Source organism: Tetrao urogallus, assembly GCF_951394365.1.
Source record: "Tetrao urogallus genome assembly, chromosome: 6".
Lineage (NCBI taxonomy): Eukaryota > Metazoa > Chordata > Aves > Galliformes > Phasianidae > Tetrao > Tetrao urogallus.
Window position 1 is genome coordinate 18,699,320 of NC_136819.1, and position 27,126 is coordinate 18,726,445.

The 27,126-nt window shown below is 40.5% G+C and overlaps 1 protein-coding gene across 1 annotated transcript in view; it reads right to left on the reverse strand.

The window, feature by feature from the left end:
* The window catches only part of ABTB2 (ankyrin repeat and BTB domain containing 2), a gene marked incomplete at both ends in the record, with an annotated part of 128,331 nt that overhangs the window by 14,088 nt on the left and 87,117 nt on the right, over positions 1-27,126 (reverse strand). The window contains 2 exons of the mRNA XM_079537886.1: positions 679-844; positions 4,677-4,829. Of these exons, the coding sequence (XP_079394012.1) occupies positions 679-844; positions 4,677-4,829 (319 nt within the window). The remainder of the gene's footprint in view (positions 1-678; positions 845-4,676; positions 4,830-27,126) is intronic.

Genomic DNA, 27,126 nt, shown 5'->3' on the forward strand with positions numbered 1-27,126 from the left:
GGTAAATCAGTGCATTGAATGATGCCCCAGAGAGCAGACTGACTTGATAGAATTGACAGCACAAACAGATAGGGACTTATTACTCCGCGCAGTCTTTTATGCTTAAATGCAGATGAGCAGGGATAGGTAAAAATAAAGCATGAGAGCTTTTAGCAAAGCTAATACTGACTGATACCAATGCCACTGGGATTCTCTGTGCTGTTTCATCTACCACAATGCACTGAGAACAGACAGTCCACTTCAAACAGGCAACCTGAGAGCCATGCCACAGCAAAAACACCTTTTGGTCGCTCATCACTCACCCAGATGGGATTTTGGCTGTTAAACCAGAGAAGATTGGCATTGGCAAAATTAACTTTGTTTTGACATTCTCTTAACATTAAGGTAACATCAGACTTTGCATTTGCTGCCAGCATGTTAACCTGTCTTCAGTCAGTGCCTGAGACAGACCATCCAAGGAGCAGACCTGCATTCCAGCTCATAAAGAAACAATTCAGTCAAGGCTCTGACTGACTTGTGAGGATTGCATGTGTGAGGGATTTCTATTCTTTTTTTCTAAAACATCAGCTAGAATAAGAGAAGTTTTGGAGAGGCAACTAATGCTTAAGACCTACAAAGAAAGGAACACACAACTCGATGCTAAAATTTTGTGTGTGTATAAGCATACATATGGCATACCTGATCGTCCATGGTGTTAACTCCATCAGCTCCCAGTGCATCTATTGCTTGATTGATCAGATCTGTCCTTCCGCAGTTCAGCATTCGGAAACCCAGATCCTGCTGGAATTTTTCAGTAGCAGCCTTAGCATCCAGTCTCCGGAAGGAACTAAAACAGCATTCAGGTCTGTGGAGACAAAACAATTTATGGATTTTTTTCTTTTTCTTCTTTTTTTTTTTTTTTTTCTTTTTTTTTTTAAGCCTGATTTATGTAGGAGATGATGTTTATGAAATGTCATGGCTTTACCTACTGCATACCTTCTCCAGCACGCAATCATTTCTGAAGAAATCTGGCTAAACTTCAATCGTACTGGAGAAAGAAGTTTTAGTTGTTAGGGACAAACAATAAATTCGTATGTATATTACAGGAAAAAATGGTGCCAGGTAGAAGAATGTCATTGGTGCTTTCTGTGTGAAGGGTAGAAAGAAATCCTTACTCCCTGTCACTCAGCCTCACACTTCAAGGGCACCTGTGGACCAGGCTACTGCAGCAGTGAGGTTACTGTGGCAGGAGAGGGCTCACAGGGTACAAACCTGCAGCAACTGAGTTATCATTTATTCTGCTGCTTACTGGAAAAAAAAAACATGCTTTAAGTAGTTAGCTCTGCATTTTTCGTGAGATGCTATCATATAATATGAGGTGGCTGTCATAGGAGAATGCATCCTACATACACAAAAACATGTTCCAAAGAGGAAAAAGAGATGTAGAGAAAGTTACACATATACAAAACACCAGCCAAGCAGTAGTACTATGATGAGACCATTAGGCTATCTGACTGCTAGACAGTTATTCTGAAAGACGATTCTTATGTTTCAGATTGTTTTCTGAAGAAAAAAAAATTTTCAAATTTCAAAAAAAAGCCCCAAAAAACCAAAAAAATTCAAATCTCAACTCTTCTCCAGTGCCTCAGAGGAAATGAGGTAACGTTCCTGTGAGGCTCTATTAACTCCTTATCCTCCAGATGACTATCAGATAGCCTTTATCTCATTTGGAGGTAGTCCAGAAATTACTGTAAATCCCCCTGGTTGTGCTGAGAGCTCTGAGTTCCAGAGCTGGAGGCCTATCTCCCTCACTGACCAAACATTCCCAAATTGGAGGTGAGCACTGATATGCTCAGCCCTTTGATGCTATTTCAGGCTGAGTGCCTTCTCTACTAGCTGTCTGGTTTCAGCACAAGCTCTTGTGCAAACTGTCGGTGAGCGAGATAGTAGTTTGCCAACTTCCTTTGAAAAGCGAGATTCTTTCAAGGAGGCTAACATGGAAACTCTGTATATAGGCGGCCAGATAAGTAAAACACTCATCACTTAGACTCAGGATGAATCGTACTCAAGTATTAATTCAGCTGGACATTTTGGATGTTTCTGAACTGCATCAGTGTTGAAGACAAATGGGGCTCAGCTGCAATGAAAAATATGCTGAGTTCACAAAACTCACTCCTCAGCCTGGTGAGCAGTCCCATTGCTTGTGGGAAAGCAGCATCACTGCAGCTGCATCAGGATGAAATATGAGGAGCAGTCAGCAGGGAAGCAGAGTGACGGCCTTGGAGTCACCCGCTCTTTGGAGATACATCCATAAATAAAATGCAGCTCCCAGGCAATGAGTGCAGATATCTGATCAGAAGAGATCTTCCAAGCATCCAGATCCTGGGTTAGGACACGTGCAGTACAGAGCACAGGATGACAGTAAGGTAAGGCTTACTGTTAGACATATGTGAATCCTAAACAGAGCCTAAGCAATAAATCATCTTGCTCTAGTAAGGAAATTGGCACAGTGTCACAATGCAATAACATTATTATATAGTAATGGTATCATATTCTATATATATTCACTATTATTATCCTATGCAAACCAGTGAAATAGGGCATTATAAACTTGAAAGCTGTTGAACCTCAGAGAATAAATGACATTTATTGAAATACAGGTTGAATACCTTTGCACTCTGATTCCATTTTGCTAACAGGCACGATGCACCCTGCGCTGCTGGAGCAAGGGGAGGGTGATGGGGGCACCATGCCTGCTGAGCCCTGCAGTGCAAAGAGCAAAGCAAAGCATTGTGCAGAGCTGTCCGAGGGACAGAGCAAAGAGGTGGGCTGCAGTTCTCGGCGTAGAGCTGCCGGGAGCACATCTGGAGGCAACCATCTGAAGTTACTATTTATGGGCTTTGCTCCTGGGGGACCTGCAAGCTCAGCCCATGCAAAGCTTCCCAACAGAAAAATAGTATACACACGCCAGTCTAGTAATTGCTTGACAGCATGCGCTTCTATGATAGAGGCAAAGCAGCTTTTTCCTTTCAGAGTGTGATAAAAGCTACAGCATCCTCCATGAGCCAGGGAAAGAGCTCGCACACACACAACTGCTGTGCAGCAGCTGTACCCACAGCAGGTTTTCCATGCGTGAGTTGTTACCCTGTCAGAGAGAGTCAAACTCTCGCACGCTTCCTAGGATAAAGCTTGCACCCGTGCAATACCCAGATGGCAGCTCCTGTGTACGCTTGGCTTCCCCCCCACCTGGGGATGGACAGACCTGGGAGCACAGAAACTGTCTCTAAGTGTTTGACCTCACATCAGAAGCAAAAACAAGCACCCAAATCCCTGCCTTATTAAGATGTACGATCTATAAAGTAAGGGACTGCCTGTGTTTCGTAAAAAAACTAGTGCAGAGATAAAGGGGGATGCCTTTGAGGTGCAAAGTTTGGATTCAATTTTGAAAGAGAAAGCCTTTCAAAAGGAGAGATTGAAAGGAAACTTAGGAAATTGACTGAAAGCACTCATTATGTCTTCCATTGGCACTGCTCAACAAAGAATTTCAAAGCTTTTGACATGCACTAGAGATATGGGCAAAATTAGCTTAGCCCATAGGAATTATCCTATGCTAGCACCTACCTGAGATACACACATACCTACTTGGATACACGCAAGCCTGAGAAAAGTGTGCTTCAGCAGAGCACATATACACTGGCAGAGCATGGGGAGAAGTGCTATGTGAGCAGATGCAGCACATGTAAAGCTTAAAAGGGTGCCACCTCTGAGCTTCCATAGCTACGTCCCCTTAAGGTGCAGCTATGTAGAACAGACTTAGCCTGTATAATCATAATCATATCAGGCAGAGTTAGGAAATAGCAGACATGCCACCAATAAGCTTGGAGCAGAGTTCAGTCATTGAATTGCACCAGCACGCTTGCCAACTAATTTAGCTTTGCATTAGGTTTGATGGATTGTGAGGAGTATCCGTTGTTGCACAAAAAGGGAGACAGGGATATAGGAAAAAGCAAGAGCCTTCCTGGCTGCCAGAAGGAAAAAGTAAAGAGTAACAAAAATAGATCAAAGAATCATCATTAAAAGTTTCCTGTTGCTTCTCTCATTCACAAAAAAAAAGAATTCTAAGAGTAATGATTATCAGAAAGGATACATATACAACACTTGATCACTTGCAGAGCATGACAGAGGTGGTATTCATTGTTATTTATGTGTCCAGCCCACTCATTTAACCCATAATCAATATGGGGGATAAAATTCATTCAAGAAAACTTGCAGTACTGTTCAGGATATAACTCTGGTATCAAAAGTAGTGCTAATGACAGCAACTTTGAAAGACAGCAAACACTGAGTAAAATACCTATGATGTGCTAATGAACTGAGCTAATTATAAATCCCTGTTCAATATACGTGTGAGAGGAGGATATTAATAGGTACTTATACTTTTTGTCAGGGCATCTGAGAAAGCAAAAGATTATCTTGTAATTAAGACTGAAGCATAAATGACTGAATATTTATATTACAATCTTTCTGTCTCATTCTTCCTGTACAACTTCTGGCAAGAAAAAATCCTTCCATCCCAACTGTGGTGTCTGGCCAAAGGTTCTTTATCTCCTCCTAAAACCTTGAGCACATGTTGCCAATATAGTATATTGAGTCCCATTCCCATGAAACAAGGAAAGCAAAGGACTGAGTCCACCTACTTGAGCTGCCTGGGCTCGCAGTCCAACCCAGGTAAGAGCAGCCTGGCTGTCTGCCTGATGTCATCACTGTCCACTGTTAAGCTGCGCCGGTGCTCGGCATAGGTGATAGCCACTCGCATCCACTCCATCAGCGGCGGCAGAAGCATGAAGGGCCTGGGCAAACAAGGAAAAAACATGCCATGGTTAACGTGGGTCTGCTGTCTTCTACTAGGACTCGGCACATTTCATCGCTTCCCTTGCCTGCTTGTGACAGGCAGACAAAGTCCATCCTGCAAAGGTAGATCCGTTCTCCTGCTCAGCAAGGTGGCAGGTCAGCAGGTGAGAGACCATTTGTGCACAACTGACCATTTGAGACCGCTGCAGAACTGCTGCAGCTTTGCTCTTCTGTCATTTTCCCCAGCAAAACTTGCCATACTTTGGACTTGGGGACGAATGAGTATAATCAAAGAGATAACCAACACAGACAACTCTGAGGAAGAAAACACATATAACAAACAACAAACTGTAAGCAACTTGCAGAAAAAACAATTTACTTGATCCTAATTTGTACAGCACCCAGAGCAGCACGCAGAGAGGTTTTAGTCTGTACAAGGAATTGCAAGCCAATAAAGCAACATAAATACGGCAGTAACAACAGAGCCAAAAGCCATTTTAGGCTAGCTTATGAACAGCCTCTCCCTTACTCCTATGAATAAACACAACACTGAAATTATACAATAATATATGGGTATCATAACACTCATACACAACATATCTCTCCTCCCAGTACACAGCCAGAGTGATCTGTTATTTGCTTGATTTTCCCCCAGGGATACCTGCCACCATGACGCGAGGCTCAGAAGTGCCAGCTGTAATTGGAAACACCTCTCCCATTTCTAGTAATGAATTTACTCATGCTGAAAAAAAACCAAAAAAAAACAAAAAAAAAACCAAAAAACCAACAAACCCTTTGCGTTTAAGCATTCAAAAGAAAATAACCGAGGGATTAAGGTATCAGTTTCTTTATAAAGTTAAAGGAAGAAAGATGTGTACCAGAAAATATGAAGTGATATTAATGAAAGCGGCTGAACCCATGAAAGGCATTTTCAAAGCAGCACACGTATATGTGTGCGCACATCTGCCATCACAGTAAGAGCGAGCAGCGCCGATCCCATTAGAAATCATTTTATCAATAATGAGATTTGTAAGCAGAACTGCCTTTGGATGGCTTTGAACATCCTTCAGGCTGGAATAATTCTATCCCATCAAATATGTGCTAGCTCTTTCAATTTTACCAGTTACAAAGCACACTCTAATAAGTTGCCATTTTCTGCTTGCAAACAAGCCTGCTTATTTTCCCTCTGCTCCTTTCCTTCTCCTGAGTGGCAAAGAAATACCTACAAAATCACAGGTCTGTCTAAATATCTGATCAATCCTGGACTGCCAGTGCAAGAGTGTTCTTAACGTGACTTGCTGCTTTAACCAGTATGCTTCTACATCAATCAACTACAACATTAGGGCTCCTACATCCTTCACTTTGAAAACCACGCAGTAGCTCACCAGCTGAGACACCTTCTTGAAGCTCAGCTTTAATTCCCCAGCCCATTTAAGCTTACTAACTCACTCCAGATCCGTGGGATGATCGCTGCAGCCAATCTGCAGCACAGCCAGCTCAGAGTTGACTGACTGCCCTGAGGCAAGAGCAGCAATCCAGACAACTCGTGTTTGGGAGATGTATTCAGCAGTTGGCTCCAGAGAACTTTCTGGCCTACAACAGAGCCAGCATTTACACCTTTCAGCTTCAGGCATCGAAGGGAGGAGCCTAAATTCAGTATCCAGACTCATTCTGTGTTTAGCAGAGCCCCTGGCCTCCTCCCAAAATGGTGAATACAGAAAGATGTGCTTAAAAGCACTAGAATGAAGTACTCAAGAGTGATTAATTAAACACCCATCTTACAAGTAACCGTATCTGGAACCTTTTGTGGCCAAGCACAGTTTTGGTATTTAGGCCACATTGCAGCATCCCTGAAGCTTTCACATTGGGATCATCACTGGACAGAGAAATGTGCCAGTCCAGCAGAGACCAGATCGTCTTCCCAGGTAGTGAGCCAGACCTGGGTTACTGTCATGCTGCTGCAATAGCTGTGCTCAGCCAGCAGAAAATACAATTGAGTCTGCACCAGAAATAACACAGACTAGGAAGAAATTTCCATTCTCTAAAAACTGGCATGTGCCAGGATCCTAAATGGATTGCATGCACAAGCAGATCTTGAACAAGAAAAGCTTGGCTGGGGAGGAAAGGGAAGGAAGAGGTGTTTGCTTGTTTGTTTTAAATCACAATAGATTTTTCCAAAGGCTTTAAAACTCATCTCAGTACACTACTTAGTTACCCTGCGTCAAAGGAGAGCAGTCTTCAGATTGCATTAAGTGTCAGGAAGGATGACTTTCTATTGCTGCTGTCCTAAACTGTACCACTCCCGCCACTCACATTACTGTGCAAGCAAATAAATCATTATTCTATCAGCAGTGACTATGATGACCTCAATCTCTATTTTGCTGTAAAGGCTCTATTTCCTCAGAAAATTTCAAGCTTGAGGATGGAATTTCTGTTCTTCCTCTTGTTCCCCCCTTCTACCCAACTCTTTCCTTTCTTCACAGTATGCTTGTCGGGATGCTAGCAGCAGCACTTCACTCATTTTCTCCCTGACAATACATTACATAAGACACACTACTGCATGATCTAAGCAGAGAGAGATGCAGTTCAGCTGAAGTAAATGCCAATGCTGGGTTACACTGCACTAATAAATGCACTTATTCTTTTTTCTAGAAAATAAATGCAATTGTCATTCCTATGGCTCTTAACCTGAGATTCTGTCTGCCTCTAGGGAAACACCGATCATTTCACTGTCTGAAAAACACCAGAGGAGGATGGCGGAGTGAAACCTCCATGGAAAATTAACTGGGAAGATGCCGCAAGCTGAAAAACGAATTTCTATCTGTGCATTTCTGTCTGTGCCATGTTCTGGGCAGTGCATTTTCCTCATGATTTTCTGACATTTAGAAGCATTTGGCAGCTCATTAAATTCTGCACATGAAGCAATCCAGCCCTGGGAAACTGTCGTATTCCCAGCAGTAGTTCACTGGGGGCACACATACTGTGTTTTCTATGAAGAATGCCACCACTGCTTTGTTCAGTTTCTTGTCATCTTGCCTTACAAGAGAGCAATTTTACATGTAAGCTGGGATAGTATACAGCAAAAAAAGTAAAATGAACACTCCTCGCTTACTAAATGCCTTGTAAAGAAACACAATAATGTCTGAGAACACCAAGAGCTATCAATATTTTATCCATCAGTTTTTCAACATTTTCTCCATTTTGAACCAGACAGCCCCACCATTGCCAAGGGATCAGGTTGGAGAAGTGCTCTGAGAAAGAATGGAATCTATTGTTGTTGTTTTCCCCTCATTTGAACAAAAATGCATTATTCTGTGTAGACATAATCAAGAAGGATGGTGGCAGCCACACTTGGCAGAGAACTTACAGCAAGTTCATTTGCTGAAAGGGGTTGTAGCTTTTCCCTGGATATGTGCTGCACTTAACTGATTACAATTGCCTAGGACACGACTGGCATGTGGGGATCATGTGTGGCAGTCTCTGAGGCTACGCTGTGAGATCACAGACTTTCAGTGTCAGGTCATTCATCACAAAGAAACTACTCTCCAAAGTAAGCTCTTCTCAGGATTTTTAAGAACCCTAAGGCCAAGGCATTTTTGGCAGAGGGAAGTTAATTGTATGCAGAGGAGGCAAGACCTCCACAGCAGTCAGAAGATGATGGCACTGGTATGCCATTCACCACTGAATGCTAAGAAAATGCTCACGGAGCTTCAGCTTCAGAACTGACAAGTAAATGGTGATTTGTGTAGGAAGACAGCTAGAAGATGCACTGTTTCAACTTTACAGCAAGACACAAAAAAAGTATGGCAACAGAGTCAAAAAGAAAATAGAGCAATGAGTTAAAGAAGGAAAAGACTCTGAGGCAAGACAGAGTATCCAAAACCAAATCATTTAACGTCTAAGTAGAAAACAGAGGCATACTTAAAGCTTGGATTCTCAAACACTAAACCATTCTGGAAGTTGCAGCAAAGAAAGTTCACTGGGTATGTAATTATATGTGAATAAAGTAACAAGACAAACACAAAATCTTTACTCCAAAACACAACCAGCTTAAGCCTGGAGCCATTCCTTTCAGATTCAAGATATTTTAGTGAATTTGCAAAAACCTGCTACATTTACAAAGGAAAGATAGGAACTGCCATTCTGGTTCTGATCCAGAGATCATCTCAACTAATGCCACGTCTTTCAAAGCAAACAGTCCCAGCTCTTCACAGAAATGGAAAAAAGAAATCTAATCACAGCCAACTGGCCTAAAGGGAAAGTTTTCTTCTGAATTCCCTTGAAACAATGATTGGCTCATATCTTAGAAGATAAAGAGTTCTCAGATTTTAGTGGATCATTATCAATCTGCTAAGGTCTTGGCTTGGTTCTGCCACAACACTAGCTTCCAGAGGAGTTTAGTGAGTTTTCCTTCAGTGGGACACTAACAGGATGAAAAACATCTGGATAAAATTACATTTATTCGGATCCTTTCTGCACTGAGTCTGCCTTCATAATTTCCTCTGCTGATAGAGCATAAAACGGTACAAGAGTAGTTTTAATCTAGAAATGGCAGCTCTGATCTTTACTAGCAACCACAGAAATCATTTTTTTCTGTTCTTGTCTGCAAACTTCACAGAGAAATGAGACAAGTTTTATTCTACGTTAGCTACAAATCAAAATAAAAACTCACTAAAAAAAGCTCGCTAAAAAAAAGCATGAAGAAATCACTGGGGATTCACTAAGAATCTTAAAAAGACACTTCAGTCTATGATTTCTTTATTGTTTTAGCAACAGGGAAAAACAATTTTCAGACTGAAAGCAAATAATTTGTTGTTCTAGAACGTGCTATGTATACTCTAGAAACACATTTAGAACATCTGTGTGATGTGGCAGAATGAACTATAGGCAGATGTAAAATAATTAAAACCAACAAACTGTTTGTAGGCGATGATAAGAGTCAGATAAATACACACGATAGCTTTAAGTACAGCAACATGGCCACAGTGATGTGGTCAAGGATGTGACTTGCTTCCATCTGCCTCAAGAACACAGAGCCATTTGATCCTTGTCACTGTGAGTAACCACCTCAACAGAGGAGACATCAGGGAATGGAATACCATTGGATTTGCTCTTCTGCTTCTCCCCACTCTCTGACATCCTAAAGTTCTCCGTATGCTAAAAGGCACTACTGCAAACAACCAGACAGGTAAACTGAGGGGCAAATTAAAATCTGGACCTAAGTGCAGTTTTAAGCTCTAATCAATAGACAGCTGTACGCTTAACTCACTCACATGAAGATTAGGTGCAACTCTGAAGACAGATTCACTGAATCTCGCGCTACGCACTGAAAACAGCACTTATCAATGACGCGTGTGTGAGCTCCTAACGCCACACATGCAGAGGTCAATTCTGTATGTCTCTGAGGGCCCTGGGTTTCAAATGCAGCTTCTCAGTAGCTGTGAGCTTCCCTAGCTCTTCATATCACACAATAGAAGCTCTGGTCAGGTCTGGACTTTATAATGAACTGCTCATTTGCATCACATCTGTTGAGCCTTTCCTGTATAAAAAAGGTGACCATGCTGGCTTCCAAGTCCCCCCATTTTGCCACTGTAGCTGCTCTGAAGGAAGCTTACTCCCCCCTGCTGCCTCTCAGGCCAGCTGTGGCCAGCAGCAAGGACGTCTCACTTTTGCGTGCCTCTCACACATCACTCTGTTGTTTGTGGCGTTACAGTTCAAGTTTCTGAAGCCCATAGAGCTTGTCCTCAGTTACACAACTGGTCTTAATCTGCCCCAACTTTTCAGTTGTCACTAAAAATTTCCACAATTTATGTGGAAAATCTTAAAAATTCCCTTTGTGGCATTGTTGCAAGCCTCGTACTTGTGTTTTTAAGTCATCAGCACTGACTAACAAAAAATGAGAAAGGAGAAAGTTAATTATTGTGGATTTTCTGGGTAATTCAGTCAAAAGGGCCCCTGAGAGTTTGCAGAATGACCAGAAGAGGCAGGGATGGTTTGTTCCAACCTGAACCAGTTTGACATTAAGGGCTCCATAACTAGGAGCCACCCCAAACGAACTGACTGAAGAGATGTTGCCATGTGCTACAAGCACAATTCCTGCTGCAAAAAAAACACTGATCCAGTTTGGAGTAAAACATGAGTGCAAACTACAAGCATTAACTGAAAAAGCCTGTAACAACATGCTATGTGATAGGCAGAAATAAACACAGGCAGAAAGCCAGAAAAGGTTGTCTATTATTCCTGGATTAACCTTGATCTTGTGGCCAGAAAAACCAAGAGGTATTCTTATGCTTCATTCCAGGTGCTAGGCTAGCAAAATGAAAGCAAACCACAGCGTGCTACCTGTAAGAAGATTTATCTGGGGTCAGTGTGATTCTTCACTATCCACTGCTGCAACTCCTCCTCCATCACTTTTTTTGCCCATTATAGCTAACTCCTGCAAACACTAGTCGGATTGAGATAACAGGCCTGTTAGTTATGACTTCCATCATGCCAACGTGTATATGTTAAAAACATATGCTGATTCTCAAGCCAAAACCAATCTGCCAGATTCAATCACAGAACTAATTTTCAGGGCCCAGTTGTAAAATCTTGAATGCAGAGCATTGCCACGCTTATGAAAATTGCCTGAAGCTCCTGAGTTGTAATTGTGAGAACAAAGAACCAGTCAGAGAAATATTTTTGTGTGGTTCTGGAAAACTCAGAACTGTTTGATTATAACTGCAAAAGTTTGCTCTGCTGAACAAAGACCATCCTGAGCAAAGCACATTTTTAACAATAAATAAGGAAACATTTCCATTTATTTTACAGCACAAGCCAAAATCTAATTAATGTTTTGTAAGACAATTTTTCAAACATTAAACAATGGTAGATAGAAGCTAAACATTTGAAGACTAAAAAATGTTTCTTTCATATTTCAGAACAGCAAAAAGCTAGATGAAATTTCTATTTTCGTTACTTGACTGATATCATACTTCTGAGCCATGTCACACTACTGTGAGCATGGCCTCCTTGTAGATTAATCTCATCCGATGCCGATATCAAGGTATTCCTAATGAAAATCTAAATAATATTTTGGCTTTTTACACTCATGCAAGTTTAGCATAAAGGCATGAAAAACACCTACGTGCAGATGAAGAGAACTGATTTTGGAGCTCTCTTAGATACAAACTAAAATCAGGCATTCACTCCAGCCTGTAGTGTAATTACTTAACTTGGGTTCTGGCTCCTGTACTATAATCATGGAAGATCTCACTAAATAACCAAAATTTTAGAATCCATTTTCTTGAATAAAAGGCAATCAAGCCCACAGGGTGTAGCATTTGTGAATGAATAGGCAGTACTCATCTCTCTAAGCCAGTGCCAGGTAAGACATAACATATACCATTAATGAAAGATTATGACGAGGAGTTACATCACTGCTAGTTAAAATAGATGCAATTGCAGCATTTTTTAAATTATTTTGCAAGAGAACACAAATTGAGCCTTACTAGCAAGCTGTTCAATGAACACATTCATTTCATGCCTTCAAAGATCTTCCATTTTGTTCCTCGAGCTGCTGCTGTACAGAAGTAGAGTATATACACTCTTAGTGAACGTCGATTTTAATTCTAGGTTTCAATACTTCAATATATACCTGCCTGCTCCAATCAAGAACAACTTAGACAGGATACACGTAAAGTTAAAATAAAAATCTTTTGCCAACTTGGGTATCAGTAGCCTCCTGTCATCTCTACTGAATTGTAAAAAGTGTTCCTTCCTCTTAGGAAGAGGTCCATAAATCTAATGTTCCCATTAGAATGAAATTATGTGCTGCACACAATAGCCACAGTTGACAAAATATCAGGAACTCTGACAAGGCTAATCTCTACTCTCAAACACTATCAGTCCATAAAGATAACTCACTCAACTGCTTTTCCAGATTCTCCAAGATGGTTGTCCATACATGCACTGCAGAATCTAGCAGGTAACCTGCACCAGTTCTCAGAGCACATGCATTTCTACATCGCAAACTGCGGGAATCTTCACAAATGACAACCTTGCAAACCAGAAAAGTGTAAAGGCACTTACCTTCAAAGTCCTGATATGATCATACGTGTAGTTGCTAGGACTGCTAGCACAAATAAGCAGCCAGAAGCATGCACTGTGGCTCAAGCAATAATGTCTAAAAAGCAACATCTTACTACCAAAGTTTTGCATCTTGTATACTCTGAACTACAGAGTTGCATATTTTATGCTGAGTTTGCAAATGACTGAGTGCAGTGGTGCAGTACAGGACAGGAAGCAGATTAAAAAACAACTGTCATCCAACATTGGATTTATGTCAAGACTGTTCTTTTTTCATCCCATCTCTCTCTAAAAAGAGACACTTTGATAATCTTACATCAAGAGATTAGATTTATGTTCTAATGCAGGTCTGGAGAATGGAGTTTTCTTACACACAGCTAAAACTCACTCTTGCAATAGGTTTAATCTGCTTCATTTTGACCATTGCCAAGTATAAAGCTCTGTGGCTACTACAGCTAATGGCTGGTATTCCAATATCAGAATATTTTGTTTCTAATACCAAACTGGAAGGATATTCTTTTCCTTTCAACACTGTTAAAATTCTGCTGTCAAAAAGCAGATTTAAAAATACAGAAACATCGATGAATGGTATTGCATCAATTCTAATGCCAAGTACAACGCGCACAATTATTTTTCTTCAGCTTGTTGAAAAATGTAGTTCAAAATCTGTCTGCTCTCCATCGTTACCTGTTGCTTGAATAAGCCTTCCTTATCAACACCCAGTGCTCTGCATTTCAAATGCAAAGGAACAATAAAATGCATGTGGAAGATGAGAAACCAAAATCTTTCTTCCCAGAGCTTTTACCTGAAAGAAAACTGAAGCAGCAAAATTTTTTTAGAAATAAAGTAGTTTCCACTTGCCTTTCTTCACCTTAGTTACCTCTAAGTCCTGAGTATATGGTTGGAACTGTACATAATGAGAATGACAATGCATCACTACACCTGGGGGAATGCTTTTTCTAAAGGTAGTCAAACAAAGTTAGTTTGGTCACCTATGCTTGAGCAAAGATTAAGCATAATAAGCATCTCAGCATAGAGATTTCAACAGACAAAAAGAGGTTCCAAAGCAAGTTAATTAAACTATTGCAGCATTTCTTGTATAAGGAATAATGGGATACCCAGATGGAAAGTAAGTTAAGGAACATGTGTTTCTGGGATGTTCCAATGCATCAAAATTCTTCAGAGAGAACCTTCCCAAAAAGTTTGGCAGCCACATCAGGGAACTCAGCACAGCTACCTGGCACAGAGGTAACTCTTAATCACACAATCTGGATACTGAAAGTAGTATAATTGCAACAAGATGCATTCTGAGCAGCTTGTAAAAGTCCTGTTATAATTTCACGCTGAACTACTTACACTCCTCTCAAATAGCTTGTCTATCTTGTGAATAACTCATCCTTTTGTACTGAAAAATCTTAGCAGTTCTAAAGTACTTGTATCAGAAGACCCTATACGTTTTTGGAACTGTTTTGTCTCTGAAGGAAGCTGAAGAGGTGAAGAATGGCTAAGTGAATTGCTTACAGTAGCAGAGTTTTCCAGCAAGGTTAGAAATAAATACTTACAGCCTCTGTTTCTCTGCCCTGTTTTGTAGCCTTTGAGATATACTTTCTAATTCACGCAAGAAAGAACTTTAGGTCCAAAGTCTTCAGTTGAACTGAAGATCCCAGCAGTTTGACTTAAAGGACCCCTTTCAGCAGCATCACTTCAGATTTATACTGATAAGCAGAGAGAGTAAAATACAGTTCATTGTCATTCCTCTCTGAGCAAACACATCAGACCAGCATGCATTGTATCAGCACTGGTTGTTTAGCCCCAGAAGAATCCACAAATCAGAGCTGAATCTGCTTAGACATGTAACTCATTTGAATAGGATTTGTATTGCAGAGCAGACATACTTTTAAAAACAGCCAGCTCAGCATTTACTGTAAGAACACTAGATGAAGACAGCACAATTTAACATCCTAGGTGACAATCAGGTCATGGCTGTACATGCACTTGTAGGTAGGGGACCAGGAAACGCAAACTTCCAGAGTCTCCTTTAAAAGGAGACAAAGCAGAGACATACAATCTAGGATTACCCCAGGGAAAGCTTAGTTTCTAATCCCCACAAGGTCAAAGAGAAAGAATGATTGTTGCTATTATCATAAATTATACCCAGAAACGTTCACTCTTCAGAAGAGCTTAGCTCTCGGGTCTCTGTAACAAAGATGTCAGGAGCAATAAGAGAGAAAACCCCAACAATCTGCCAACCATGGCTGCTGTGCTGCAAAAACTCCTAACAGTGTCTTTATTTAGCTGATGCTTTAACAAGGGCCATGCTAACTCCTTCCTCAGGAAACAGGCAAATTCTGCACGTCTGTAATTTAGTCCAACAGGAAACAATATTAACTTCAATTGGAAACAGCAATTACTGAAAAAGAAGAAACTTGCTGGCTTTTTACCATCATTCTTTGCAATATTTTCAGAATCATTCATCCACAGAGTAACTACTTTTTACTTACATTACTTACGGGAGCACTGTGGTTACCTTTGAAGAACTATCTCTGGGAAAAAATGGAGACAGACTGATATTAAATAACAGCCAACAGCAAGTAGATAAATAGAGACTCAGTCAGTCCTCTACTACTTTAACAGGTAGCTGCTGTCCCAAAGCTGAAAAAATGAAGCCAGAAGACCTTTATTCACCTCTGTGTTTGTAAAATACCTTTCCCATAACGCTTGCTATAACAGTTCTGTTATAACTTTTTCTGCATTACTCTTCTTTCCTTTTTTAAAGCTACTTTGCTGCTTAATCTTCTGATGATGAAATAGCAAACAATAAACAATACACAACATAGAGGGTCTACAGGCACTGGGCATTTCTGTTTGTACTAGCCTGGAGAATACAGGCAACTCATTTAACAGGCTTTTATTTTCTCCTACCTTCTTTTTGATCTGAACAGATGGAAACTTAAGTGCAGAAGCCAAGAACTCAACACTGAAATCTTCACAGCAGTTGCAGTAATTACTGTAGCTGTAGTTACAGTAATTGCAGAGTGGTAGCACACACACACATAGTGGCTATCATCTCTTTGTTACTAAAGAAATGAGCCAACAATTGGCTACATAGTTTTCAAACATTTTTACAAGGAGGGGACATTTGCCAGAAATGGCTTGGGTCAAAGACACAATGCAAGCACTGACATCTAATCTAACAGTGTTTTTCAGAAGAAACTTTTGTAACCGTCAGAACAAAGACTGTTAAAAGTTGGTACTGTTTCTCCAGGTAGGTGGAAAGGAATAGTTACTTGCCTGCTAAGAGAACAGCCAGTTCTCCAAAACTATCTCCTCACACCTAACGACTGGGAAGTTACCAGGTGACACACACAGACTTCAAGGGACAAAAACTGCCATTCAAACCACAGAACAGCTGAGGTTGCACAGCACCCCTGGAGATGGTTTTGTTCAAACCAGGGTGAGCTAGAGCAGGTTGCTCAGGACCATGTCCAGTGGGATTCTGATTACTTCCAAGGTCAGAGACTACACAAACAACAGTGGCAACCCGTTACAGTGATCTTATTAGGTTAAGTATAGTTTTATCGTATTGAAGTAGAATTTTCTGTAATCCAGTTTGTGCTTTTGTTCTTTCACTGTGCACCAATTAGAACGGTCTGGCTTCATCTTTGTTTCCCTCCCTACTGGGAGGGAAATATTTATAAAGACTGATAAGATCTCCCTGAGCCTTCTCTTAGCCAAAGAAACCCCAGCTCTCTCAGCCACACCTCAAATGACAGAAACTGCATTCCATTTTCATCATCTTTGTGGCTCTTTGCTGGATTCTCTCCAGTATATCCATCTCTCTTCTATACTGGGAGCCCAGAACTGTACCTGTACAGGGCTGAGCAGTGGAAGGATCTCCCTCTCCACCTGCTGTAAATTCTCTAATTCAGCCCAGGATAATATCAGCCACCTTTGCAGCAAGAGCACACTGCTGGCTTACGTTTGATATGCTGTTTGATTGAACCTCCAGCTCCTTTTCTGCAAAGCTGCTCAGCTCATCAGCCTTCAGCATGTACTGGTGCCTGGGGTTATTCCTTTCCAGACAGGGACTGAGCATTTCCATTTGCTTATCCTAATTGAGATTCCTGTTTGACCAGTTCTTCAACCTACTAAGGTCCCTCTGAACAGCAGCCCAGCCATTAGATGCATCAAAGATTCTCCCATTCTCCCAGTTTCATATCACCTGCAAACCCACTAAGGATGCACTCTGTCTTATTATCCAGGTCATTAATTAAGTTGTTAAACAGTACTGATCCCACCACTGACCCTGGGACATATCACTAGTGACCGACAGCCAGCTGGACTTTGTGATGCTCAAATCTTTGAGCCCAGCAGCTCCCTTCACACTCATCTAGCCCATACCTCATCAAATTCGTCTGTAAGAGTGTTATGGGAGACGGTGTTGACAGCTTTGCTAAGTAAAAGATATACATTGCCTGCTGTTGTCCTCTCATTCACCAAGTTATCACAAAAGGTTTCCCCTCTGCAATCCTTACTGACTACTCCCACACACTCTTTTGGCATTAGCTTGTTTTGAAATAGTTTCCATGATTATTTCCTCCTACCCAGGGTCTGAAATGCAGCATGGAATGACATGAAGATCCTTCCATTTTACTTTCCCTTTGTTTGCCTGGTATCTTGTAGATATGTAACTTACATTTTCCCTCTACTGCTCTATCCAACTTGTTCATTATTCAGATCAGCAAATTGATAGGTTTGCATTTCAGTGTAAGTTATATTGATGAAGAAAATTAACTCCAGGAAGAGCTCCCAGGGATGCTAGATCTTTATGCAAGAAACTACTGTTTCCTTACCAGTACATCATCACTGACAGTTTCATAGCACTCAGTAAGCACAGGTGTTCTGCTAATGCTTTGCTGTGTTCTAAGAGAGAGGGACCCATTTAATCTGAAATAGACTTCTGGAAACTGTCCAGTTCAATCCTGGATATTCACAGCTCCAACACTCATTCAGTTCATATACTAATATAATATTTTCATATCACTTGCAGCTGCACAAAACAGATCAGATATTTTTATTCACATTTTAATATAAAGTAAGTGCCTTGATAATTTACCAACAATTTTAAGATATGATCAGCAAATGCAGTTCACGTGACTCTCACAGTCTGCCAGTAATCCCTACTGGAGTGCTCCTTATTTACCTCCTGCATCCCTATTGTGCCAGATGAACTGAATCCTTTCAGGATCAAAGGAAGAGAATTAAGAATTGCTGCAAACAAGCTCAGAGATGAGGTGGATTATTTATGACAAGAAATATAAATGCTTGGCTGGCTTGAAACCAGCACCAGCTATTGCTGTAGTACTTATACATCCACCCCTTGGGCCTCAGAGATACAGTGCCCCTCCAGTCAGAGGACCAGGCAAGTCAGATTATCTGCTTACAGGTGTTTAAACATCAAGTCACATATTCACACCTTCTAATCTTCTAGGTGATCTGTCCCCCTGCACATTCATATCTGACATCTGAGACTTCATACACTAATCTTTAACTGCTGTTCACAGAATCCAATACACATTCAGTAGTAAGGACTCAAGAGGCCAACTTTTTGGTGCATGGCTTCAGATACAGTTATTAGAAGCAAATATTAGTTTCACTGTGCAAGTTCTTGTTCACCCATAATGCTTTCCCTGTGTGCCATGGCTGGCATGGGAAGGCAGTCCCTTTACTCTCTATCAAGTCTGTTCTGTACTGTTTGATTTGGTATTACAGTGATATTCGTCTCCTTGCAATGCTGCAAAGAATTTAAATAACCAGTGTTTGTACCACACCCCCATTTCAATTCAGAAGATCAGAAGATACAAGCTACCTTAGAAACACTCTAGTTAATGTTACAAATTGCTTACAGACAGCAGTATGGGAGAAAGGCTAGTCTGTTCCAGGTGCAAACAAAGTTAAAAAATAGGAGCAGTGTTTGTTTTTACAAACAACATAAAAGACAGCAGAAGAATCTGGTAGACTGCATTGCCAGTTTCAGCAGTTACACTTGGATTAATTTGATCCTCAGGGTTTGCAATTAATTCCCCTCACTACTGGCAAGGTCACCCCTCACTTTTCAATTTTATAATCTTTGAACATGAGGAAATGATCTATAAAAAAAAGAAAAAAAGAAAAAACCCACGATGATCCAGGATTTCACCATGAATTTCTCTTCAGTCTTTCATTCAGATGTCAGGAGCTCATATTCAGGTGTCCCATTTGCATGGGATACAACTCTCCTAAGAAGTCAGTAGTTTCAGAGTGTTTTGTGCTTTCTTTTCTTTTCTTTTCTTTTCTTTTCTTTTCTTTTCTTTTCTTTTCTTTTCTTTTCTTTTCTTTTCTTTTCTTTTCTTTTCTTTTCTTTTCTTTTCTTTTCTTTTCTTTTCTTTTCTTTTCTTTTCTTTTCTTTTCAGATATTACTGCTGTAGAATGTGCTGAGATGTAACCATACAAAACAGGAAGGTGAAAATTACTCACCAAAAGCACAACAAAATGACTGACTCCTCCTGATAAAATGCTCACATTTTCAATTCTCAAAGCTGTAGAAAATGTCAAAATATATTGTGCAACTATTTAGTGTGGGCCAGAAACAGCACTACTGATGTATAATCAAGTTTAGTCAATAGATGCACACTGACTGTAGGTTATGAACCTCTGAAACATGACCGTTCACTCTCTCTTCCTTGTAAATGAATATCTCAAAATCACAGCTGAATCCAACACTAGTTGCTCTATGTCTCAAACAGGCAAAAATGGATGCTAGCAGCCTCTTTCTGCAGTAAAGATGAAGGAAACATTTATAAACTCTTATTCTTCTTCTAAATCTACCAAATTAAGCCCTTCATCAATAACAAGTTGGCTTTTTTGTTTGTTTTAAAGAGTAAAAACAAAATCCCATCAATTTCTTGGGCCAGGAAAAAAAAAAAAAAAAAAAAAAAAAGTGACCTCTGTGTTTCTGAACAATCACAATGGCAAAGTAAACTGCAGACGTACCGCTGACAAGGCAGACCCACACAGTTCTGCATGGCTAACAGTTTGTAGCCATGACAGTCCCTGAGATGAGGACCCAATGGTGCACAGTGCAAAGCAGGATGCTGCCCCCAGTCTTACTGGAGGATACTGGGCTTGAAAACAACATGAAGGATCATTTATCAAAAAGCTGGATTTACAAAAGAATTGCAAAAAGTCTTTCATGTGTTTAGTTACGCAGCTGTAGAAAGAGCAGAAAGATACTAAGATCTCTCAGACAAGAGATTCCAGTATTTATTTTACTGCAGGCTTTTTAAAAAGCACAGCTCATTGAACTAGGTATATCAAGTTCTCTTCCTGATCAATCATGGTAACAATAGGATACGGCAGTAAAAGAAAAGAATTCAGACATAAATACATAAAATTTGAATTAGGAAAGGCTAGGCTGCAGATAAATCTAAAAGACAGACAATGATGTAGCCATTCCACTTAATAAAATTCCATAAACCTACACTTTAAAAGAGTAGAGGGAAAAAAGCCTCATGACAGACCACTCAGAGTCTGGAAACATCCATCTGGAGAAAAGATTTGTTCTTAACTAGCCCTGAAAGCAGTGATACTTCCCAGTGATTTCAATGATGCATTTCAAGGTATCACAGGTCTCAGCAGCAGGCTCTGCAGGTTATTCCTGATTCTCCTTCTTTTTCTGCTAGTTGGATGTCCATGCAATAGCAAGCAAGACTTTCTGGCATTAACAATTGGGTTGCTAGTATGCTCTTTAATGTGAATTGATAGCCTCTGTAAAAATTGATCCATGTGAAATCACTCTTGTCTCAAGCCATTGCAGAATTAACATTTAATGTTTCAGGCCTTTTCTAAGCAGAGGGGAAGAAAGCAGCTAATTGTGAGAGAAATATCCAAGGGCTATAATTATTTCTAATGATGCACCTAAAGATCATCACGAAAAAACATACTAAGATCAAAGCAATGTTTTTTCAAATTAAGAATTTTGTAAAAAATGATATGAGGAGACCATCTTCACCAGGTAATCACTGAGGATTTAGAAATAGCCATAGCATGGGATTTCTTTATCAAACACTCAAGACTCTTGATAAGGAACCTAAACAAGACAACACTTGAAAAGAGTGCTTTAGAAAAGCACAGATACAAGCTACCTAGAGATGTTTTATTTTCCCCTCAGTGAAAGTCAGTGGCATGTCTCTGAGGTATCTGAAGACAGACTGCATTTTACAAAGAGAAAAATAAAACAGGATCATATCTGATTTGATCTATCTGATTTGAGTATGAGTGCTTGAATCTGCAAGGATAGCAGGCTTAGATACAAACTTGAACACGATCAATTTCAGGGATGCTTGGACAGGATTTTGATGTTCTATCAGGAACTCTTAATGTAGATCTATCTCTGGTTTCCATGAGTAAATTTGGACTGTATGCCACAAGACAAATACCAAATGTTTTTATTTAAATCAATAGGTCAAATACTGGAAGAATATAGCCTTTGAGTAAATAGTACTCAAAAATAGCATGAAAGAACTACAGTCATTCTCCTGGCAGCATCAGATCCCTTCCCAATAAATAATGTTTTAGAGAAGGCATTTCTGGAAATACTCCATGGAACACAAATAGATTGCTCCGCTCCTTCTTTCTACCCTGCTAACACAACACAGGAAAGCAAGAAATAGCCTACTGCTTCTGCCTGACCCTTCCTAAAAGATATGGTATGCATGCAGTCTGTGATTGCAGTTGGCTTCCTGCAATGTCCATGACTTTTCCATCTGGGTTTCCATCAAATTGGCAAGCCTTGAATTTTACTGTTGGTGGCTGATGAATTCTACATTGGCTCTGGAATTTCGCTAGTGTTTCGCTGGATTTTCTCTGACAGTCAGATGGGTACTGTCTGCGTGCTTCTGCTGATGTAAATTGTTTTTTGTTCACAGACTTTTGGATTAAAATGATACACCAGTAAAGTCAGACATGTAAAACTTGGCATGCCAAAAAACCGAAGAGCACAGAAAATTCCGATCATAGAATCATGGAGTGGTTTGGGTTGGAAAGGATTTTTATGATCACCTAATTCCAACTCCTCTGCTATAGGCAGAGACACCTCCCTCTAGCCCAGGTTGCTCAACGTCCCATTCAGCCTGAATGCTCACAGGGAGGGGGCATTCACAACCTCACTGGGCAACGTGTGCCAGTGTTTCGCCACCCTCACAGTAAAGAATTTCTTCTTAAGACCTAGTCTAAATCTACCCTCTTCCAGTTTAAAACCATTTTTCCTCAATCTGCACTTATGAAAAATCCCTCCCCAGCTTTCCTGTAGGCCCCTTTCAGGTACAGGAAGGCTGCTATAAGGTCCCCCTGGAGCCTTTTCTTCTCCACCCTGAAAGCCTCAGCTCTCTCAGCCTGTCCTCATAGCAGAAGTGCTCCAGCCCTCCAATCATCCTCACGGCCCTCCTCTGGACCTGCTTCAACTGATGTGACTGGCTGCACGAGTACTGATAGACAAGCCTAGTATTACTTCTAGAACCTTCTACAGATCAACAATGTTGGCTATGGAAAAATGATTTATAAGACAATCAGCTACACAATAGGATGCAGGATCCAATTTTTTCTTTTTTAAATCTTTTCTTAGGTTTTGGGTTATACTAACTTTCCTACTATAAATGCTGTACACGCACAATAATCTGTACTTCTGGGATCTCATATCCAAACAGAGATAGGATGAAGACAGTCAATGGGTTCTATTTCTAGCTTTAAGTCTGTTCCACTGCCCTAGCTGTCAATTAATCTTAGGTAGGCTACTCCATCCAGCTGTAAAATGAGACTAGAACACTGACCTCAATTTGTGCTCTACAGGGAGCAAATACTCCATGAGATAAATATCAATCAGAGAGTAATCTTGTCTGGACACACTGTTAAAAGTAAGACAAAAGCTTTATATTCCACATGGGGAAAAAATGAAGAGGGAAGAAAGAACTTAGCCTTACCTTTGGATGGCCCTTCTCAAGTCATAGTATCCCATAAAGAATGCCAGCAAACATGCTCTGCTGCTCTGGGACATGATCTCACACTGCAGAGTACTCCCAAGCTCAGCTAGTTTGACATAAGCAGTAAGGGAAAAGCAGAGCAGAAACAGAGCAGGGAGAGACAGAATGCCACATGGCTGGTAACTCTCCGTGGCCCAGAAGCACAATGTCTGATCTCTTATACAATACACTCTAAGACCCCTGAGAAACTAAAAATAAATCATTAAATAAATAAACAGAGCATCACCCAGCAGAGAGACGTTTTACAGCAGTAAAGACAGATGTACTCTCTAATGGTACAGACAAGTTCTTTAGCTTTCAGGCAGTTGGGACAGTGAATAAAGCATCCTGATCTCAACCTTAGGATCTAATCTGTTGGCCAACATATTGCACAAGTAGCATACTACTTGCAAAATGCTTCCTTGGGTGGCTTCTTTGACACCAAACAGCAGATAGTTTACTGCCCATGCAGCAGATGCAGTCAGCTTGGGGTTCCACGTGGTCATAGAGTGAGCAGCTACATGAACTGAGGAAATATTTCAAAACTTTTGCAATGGATATTTAGGTGCTTTCTGTCTAATTTTGCCTATTCTTCTCCTTCCACTTTGGTGCCTTTACCCGGAGGTAAGTATGAGAACCAGACATAGTGTCAGAATCAACAAACTTACCACAGCTTCAGTCTACTGGTGTCCCAAATCATTCACATACTGGAGGCCAAACAAGAAGGATCCTCTACCTGCCAAGCTGTAGAGAGACAACTACATCTACCCCAATCCTGCTGGACTCTGTAGTTTACTGTCCTCAGTACTTTGGCTGAGGAGGTATTCAGCATGGGTAAGAAACGCATCAATTTAAGCTGAATCTGTTCAGTGGGGTGCCTTGCATACCTAACTACAAGTACGTATGTTTTCATACCTTGTACAGTTTGCTGCATGATACGTTCAGAAGCTTGGCCTGTTTTTTAAAAGCCCTGTATGGCAGTCCAGGCATGACAGCCTCCACTGGGCAGTTTCTGAACTTGAAATCCATATTTCCTTTCATGTTGCAGGGAAGCACAGTAGAAACCTTCTAGACTTTACAGCATTATGATTTTTATAGCACTCTGCACCACAGTGTCACAGTGTGACACACAGAAGGCTCACAGACAACTGTCAAACAAAATGGATAGTAGGCTGTCATGTCCATAGATGTATTGCAGAACTGCAGCTCCTGCTGAATCTACGTGGCTCACAGACCTTTCCAAGATAAAGATGGGGTTTCACCAAGTCTGTAGCTCTAAGAGCCGTCCCTCTCTTCACTAAACTTCAGATTAGTATTCAACAACAAGATTTATACAGCAGGCTGCAAACTGAAGCACACGCAAATATAGAATAGGTCAGCATTAGTGGCCCCTGTTTGTGACAGAGATTTTTTTCAGTAGAAAACAAACTAGGATTCAATGTACGTCACAAGAATATTCCAGAGAGGGAGCATAAATGCACAAAAGAGTTTGCAGAGTTTGCAGCTGATGTAGCACAGCTCAATAAAGAATAAAAGAACTGCACAGCTTTGCCAACCCACATTAGGTGAATCAGTGCTCTCATCTATTAAGCCATAAGTCAGGTATCTTACATGCAGCCTCAACTATCTTTCCTCTTAAGCTAGGAATGAATAAACTATCTCCTGTATAAAGTGCACCAGCAATATTTTTACCACTGGCTATATTAAATGTTCACAGAGATCAATACATTAAGTCATGCACAAATATGCCCTGAAGCACGTGAAAGTTAAGGCTGAAAATTATTTTCTAACATACCAGGCAATATTAATTTCATTTTCAACTTTAACAAACTTCTCATAGCCAATTGTTCAACCTCAGATTCTGTTTTTTTTCCTTCCCTGATGCCAGTTTTTGCTCCCTTTTAATATATCCCCTTTAATTTCCTTTACAGCTCAGTACTGGTCAGAAAAAAATTGCAGAAGTTTCTCTGACAGCAGCTGTTACAGGATCTAGTGCAGATTTTAAAATAGAATAGAGTTGCAACTTGAATTCTAAAAAAACTCCAGTACACCATGCAAAGAGAAATGCTTGGGAGCAGTTGGAGAAAAGGCTGCACTTCTGATTGAGCTGGTTTATTACCAGTGTACAAAACAGGTAGCTGCATCATCATTATAATGAGAGTATAAAAAAAAAAAAACACAACACAAATCAGAAAGCTTAATCTACATTTCTGCTACAAGGTGCTTGACAGATTCAGCTGAACAACTGTGAAAACTAGTGGTACAACTTGACAGAATGTGACCCCCTGAAAGCTCATTTTTTGCAGTATGCTAACATGAAAATGCAAAATAAGCTGTTTAGCTTGAGAGAGAGCATTCGATCAGTGAACTCCTGAAAACAGAGCTACCAAGGGGCTGTGCATTGTGCAGCCAGACATCTTCCTGTATCTATTTTATTTAAATTTATTTAATTCTCCTTGGTTTTCAAACAAGTAATCAGTTCCCTCTCTCATGCTGCAGTTATGCCCACAGATGTTTTTCAGTCTGCATTCTCTTTTGGGGAATGATCAGACAAACAGAAAAAAAATCGTTTTTACTTTGCAAAACAGTTGAGCTCCCAGATGAGACCTCAAAGAAGTCAGGCCACTATGAACAGTGATAAAGTACAGAAAGATAGTTCAGCATCCAAAGGAAAATAAAAGCAAGTAAACAGTGGACGTAGCTACACAGACTAGTAACATGCAAAATACTTTATCGGAATAGGCAACCTAGCAATGACAGCTTTGTGCTTTTCTCCTTAACTAAAGTAACACTGAGACTGCAGTTATAGAAGCTGCCTTTCATCCAGCAGGTTTTTCTGCATCCCAGTCTGTAAAATCAGAGCCTTAAAAGAAGACAGCTCAGTCTACTGCTATTCTCTCAAAAATCATCTCACTCCTAAGCAATCAGGCTCTGAACCTTAAGCCATCAACCACAGCTCTGCTGGTGAGGAATGCAGCTATAGGAGGCAGGCTTGGTAAAGGTCAAAGTAGGAGACAGGACTGACCTGAAGCATCAGAAACATACTGTCTGAGGACAGTGCAGACTGACAGCAAAAACAAATTGGTTCAATAAAATATTCAGTATGTTCAATAAAAATTAAAAATAATAACTAAAAAACAAACAAACAACCACATCCACCCAGCAAGGAGGAGAGGAAAAAGTATTATAATCCCCAGGTACACAGAATAGAGAAAGAAGAAAAAGGTGGTTTAATTTTTTTAGGTTTTTAGAATAAATTTTAAGGATGACATATGTTACCATGATTTCAAATCAACTTTAAAAGCAGAGGCCATTGGTAAAGCATAGGGTGCAAAGAAACCACACTATTCGTACATCTGCAGAGATGTTTTCCTCTATCTGCTCACCCATGCAACAGATACCCTGCTTTCTTGGTTTGTGAATGTGGTCCATATCCCAGACTTCATCACTATCCTACAAAACTTCACAACCATAGGCTGCTTTTGGGATGGAGCTGGAAACAACCACCTGCCTGATGTCCAGCAGGCCAAAAGAAATCCAAAAGGTAACTTAGCTTAAGTATTGGCTACTGTTCATTGGAAACCAAAAATTGCATTTACTTATCATATACATTTCAAACTGGGGAAACTTATGCCCTGAAAGACTTAGGTCTCTCTGCAGGAAACAACTGCAAATTAACCAGTTACCTGTCTGCCTTTGAGCTGAAGAGCACAAGAGCAGAATCTGCCTGACCTGTCAAGGAACTTGTGGTGAGGGCTCTGAGGGCTCCTAGGCTCTGTGCTGCCACTTGCCTGTCAGGCAGTCTGCCAAGGAGCCATTCAGGAAGGAAACTGGGGAGGTTTCTAACAGAAAAAAACATCCCACTGGAAAATTTCTGACCCACTCTAATAATGAGCCTACTTTCACAGTCAGGTATGATGCTGGCAGAAGGCATGGCAACCTACTGCATTTTTTATTTAGTTACTGGCTTCCTATATAAATTTCCTTCTATACCGGACACACAGCATCAACTGAAGTAATCTTTAAGTAAGTTTGGTCATAAATCCTTTTGAAATTCTGCACAGCAAATGACATTCCTTTTCCTGAGAATGATGACAATTGTTAATTGGTGCTATTCAGAAGGTAAAATTTTCTTTGGTAAGGTCTTTACTGCTTTAGGCAACCACATGTACTT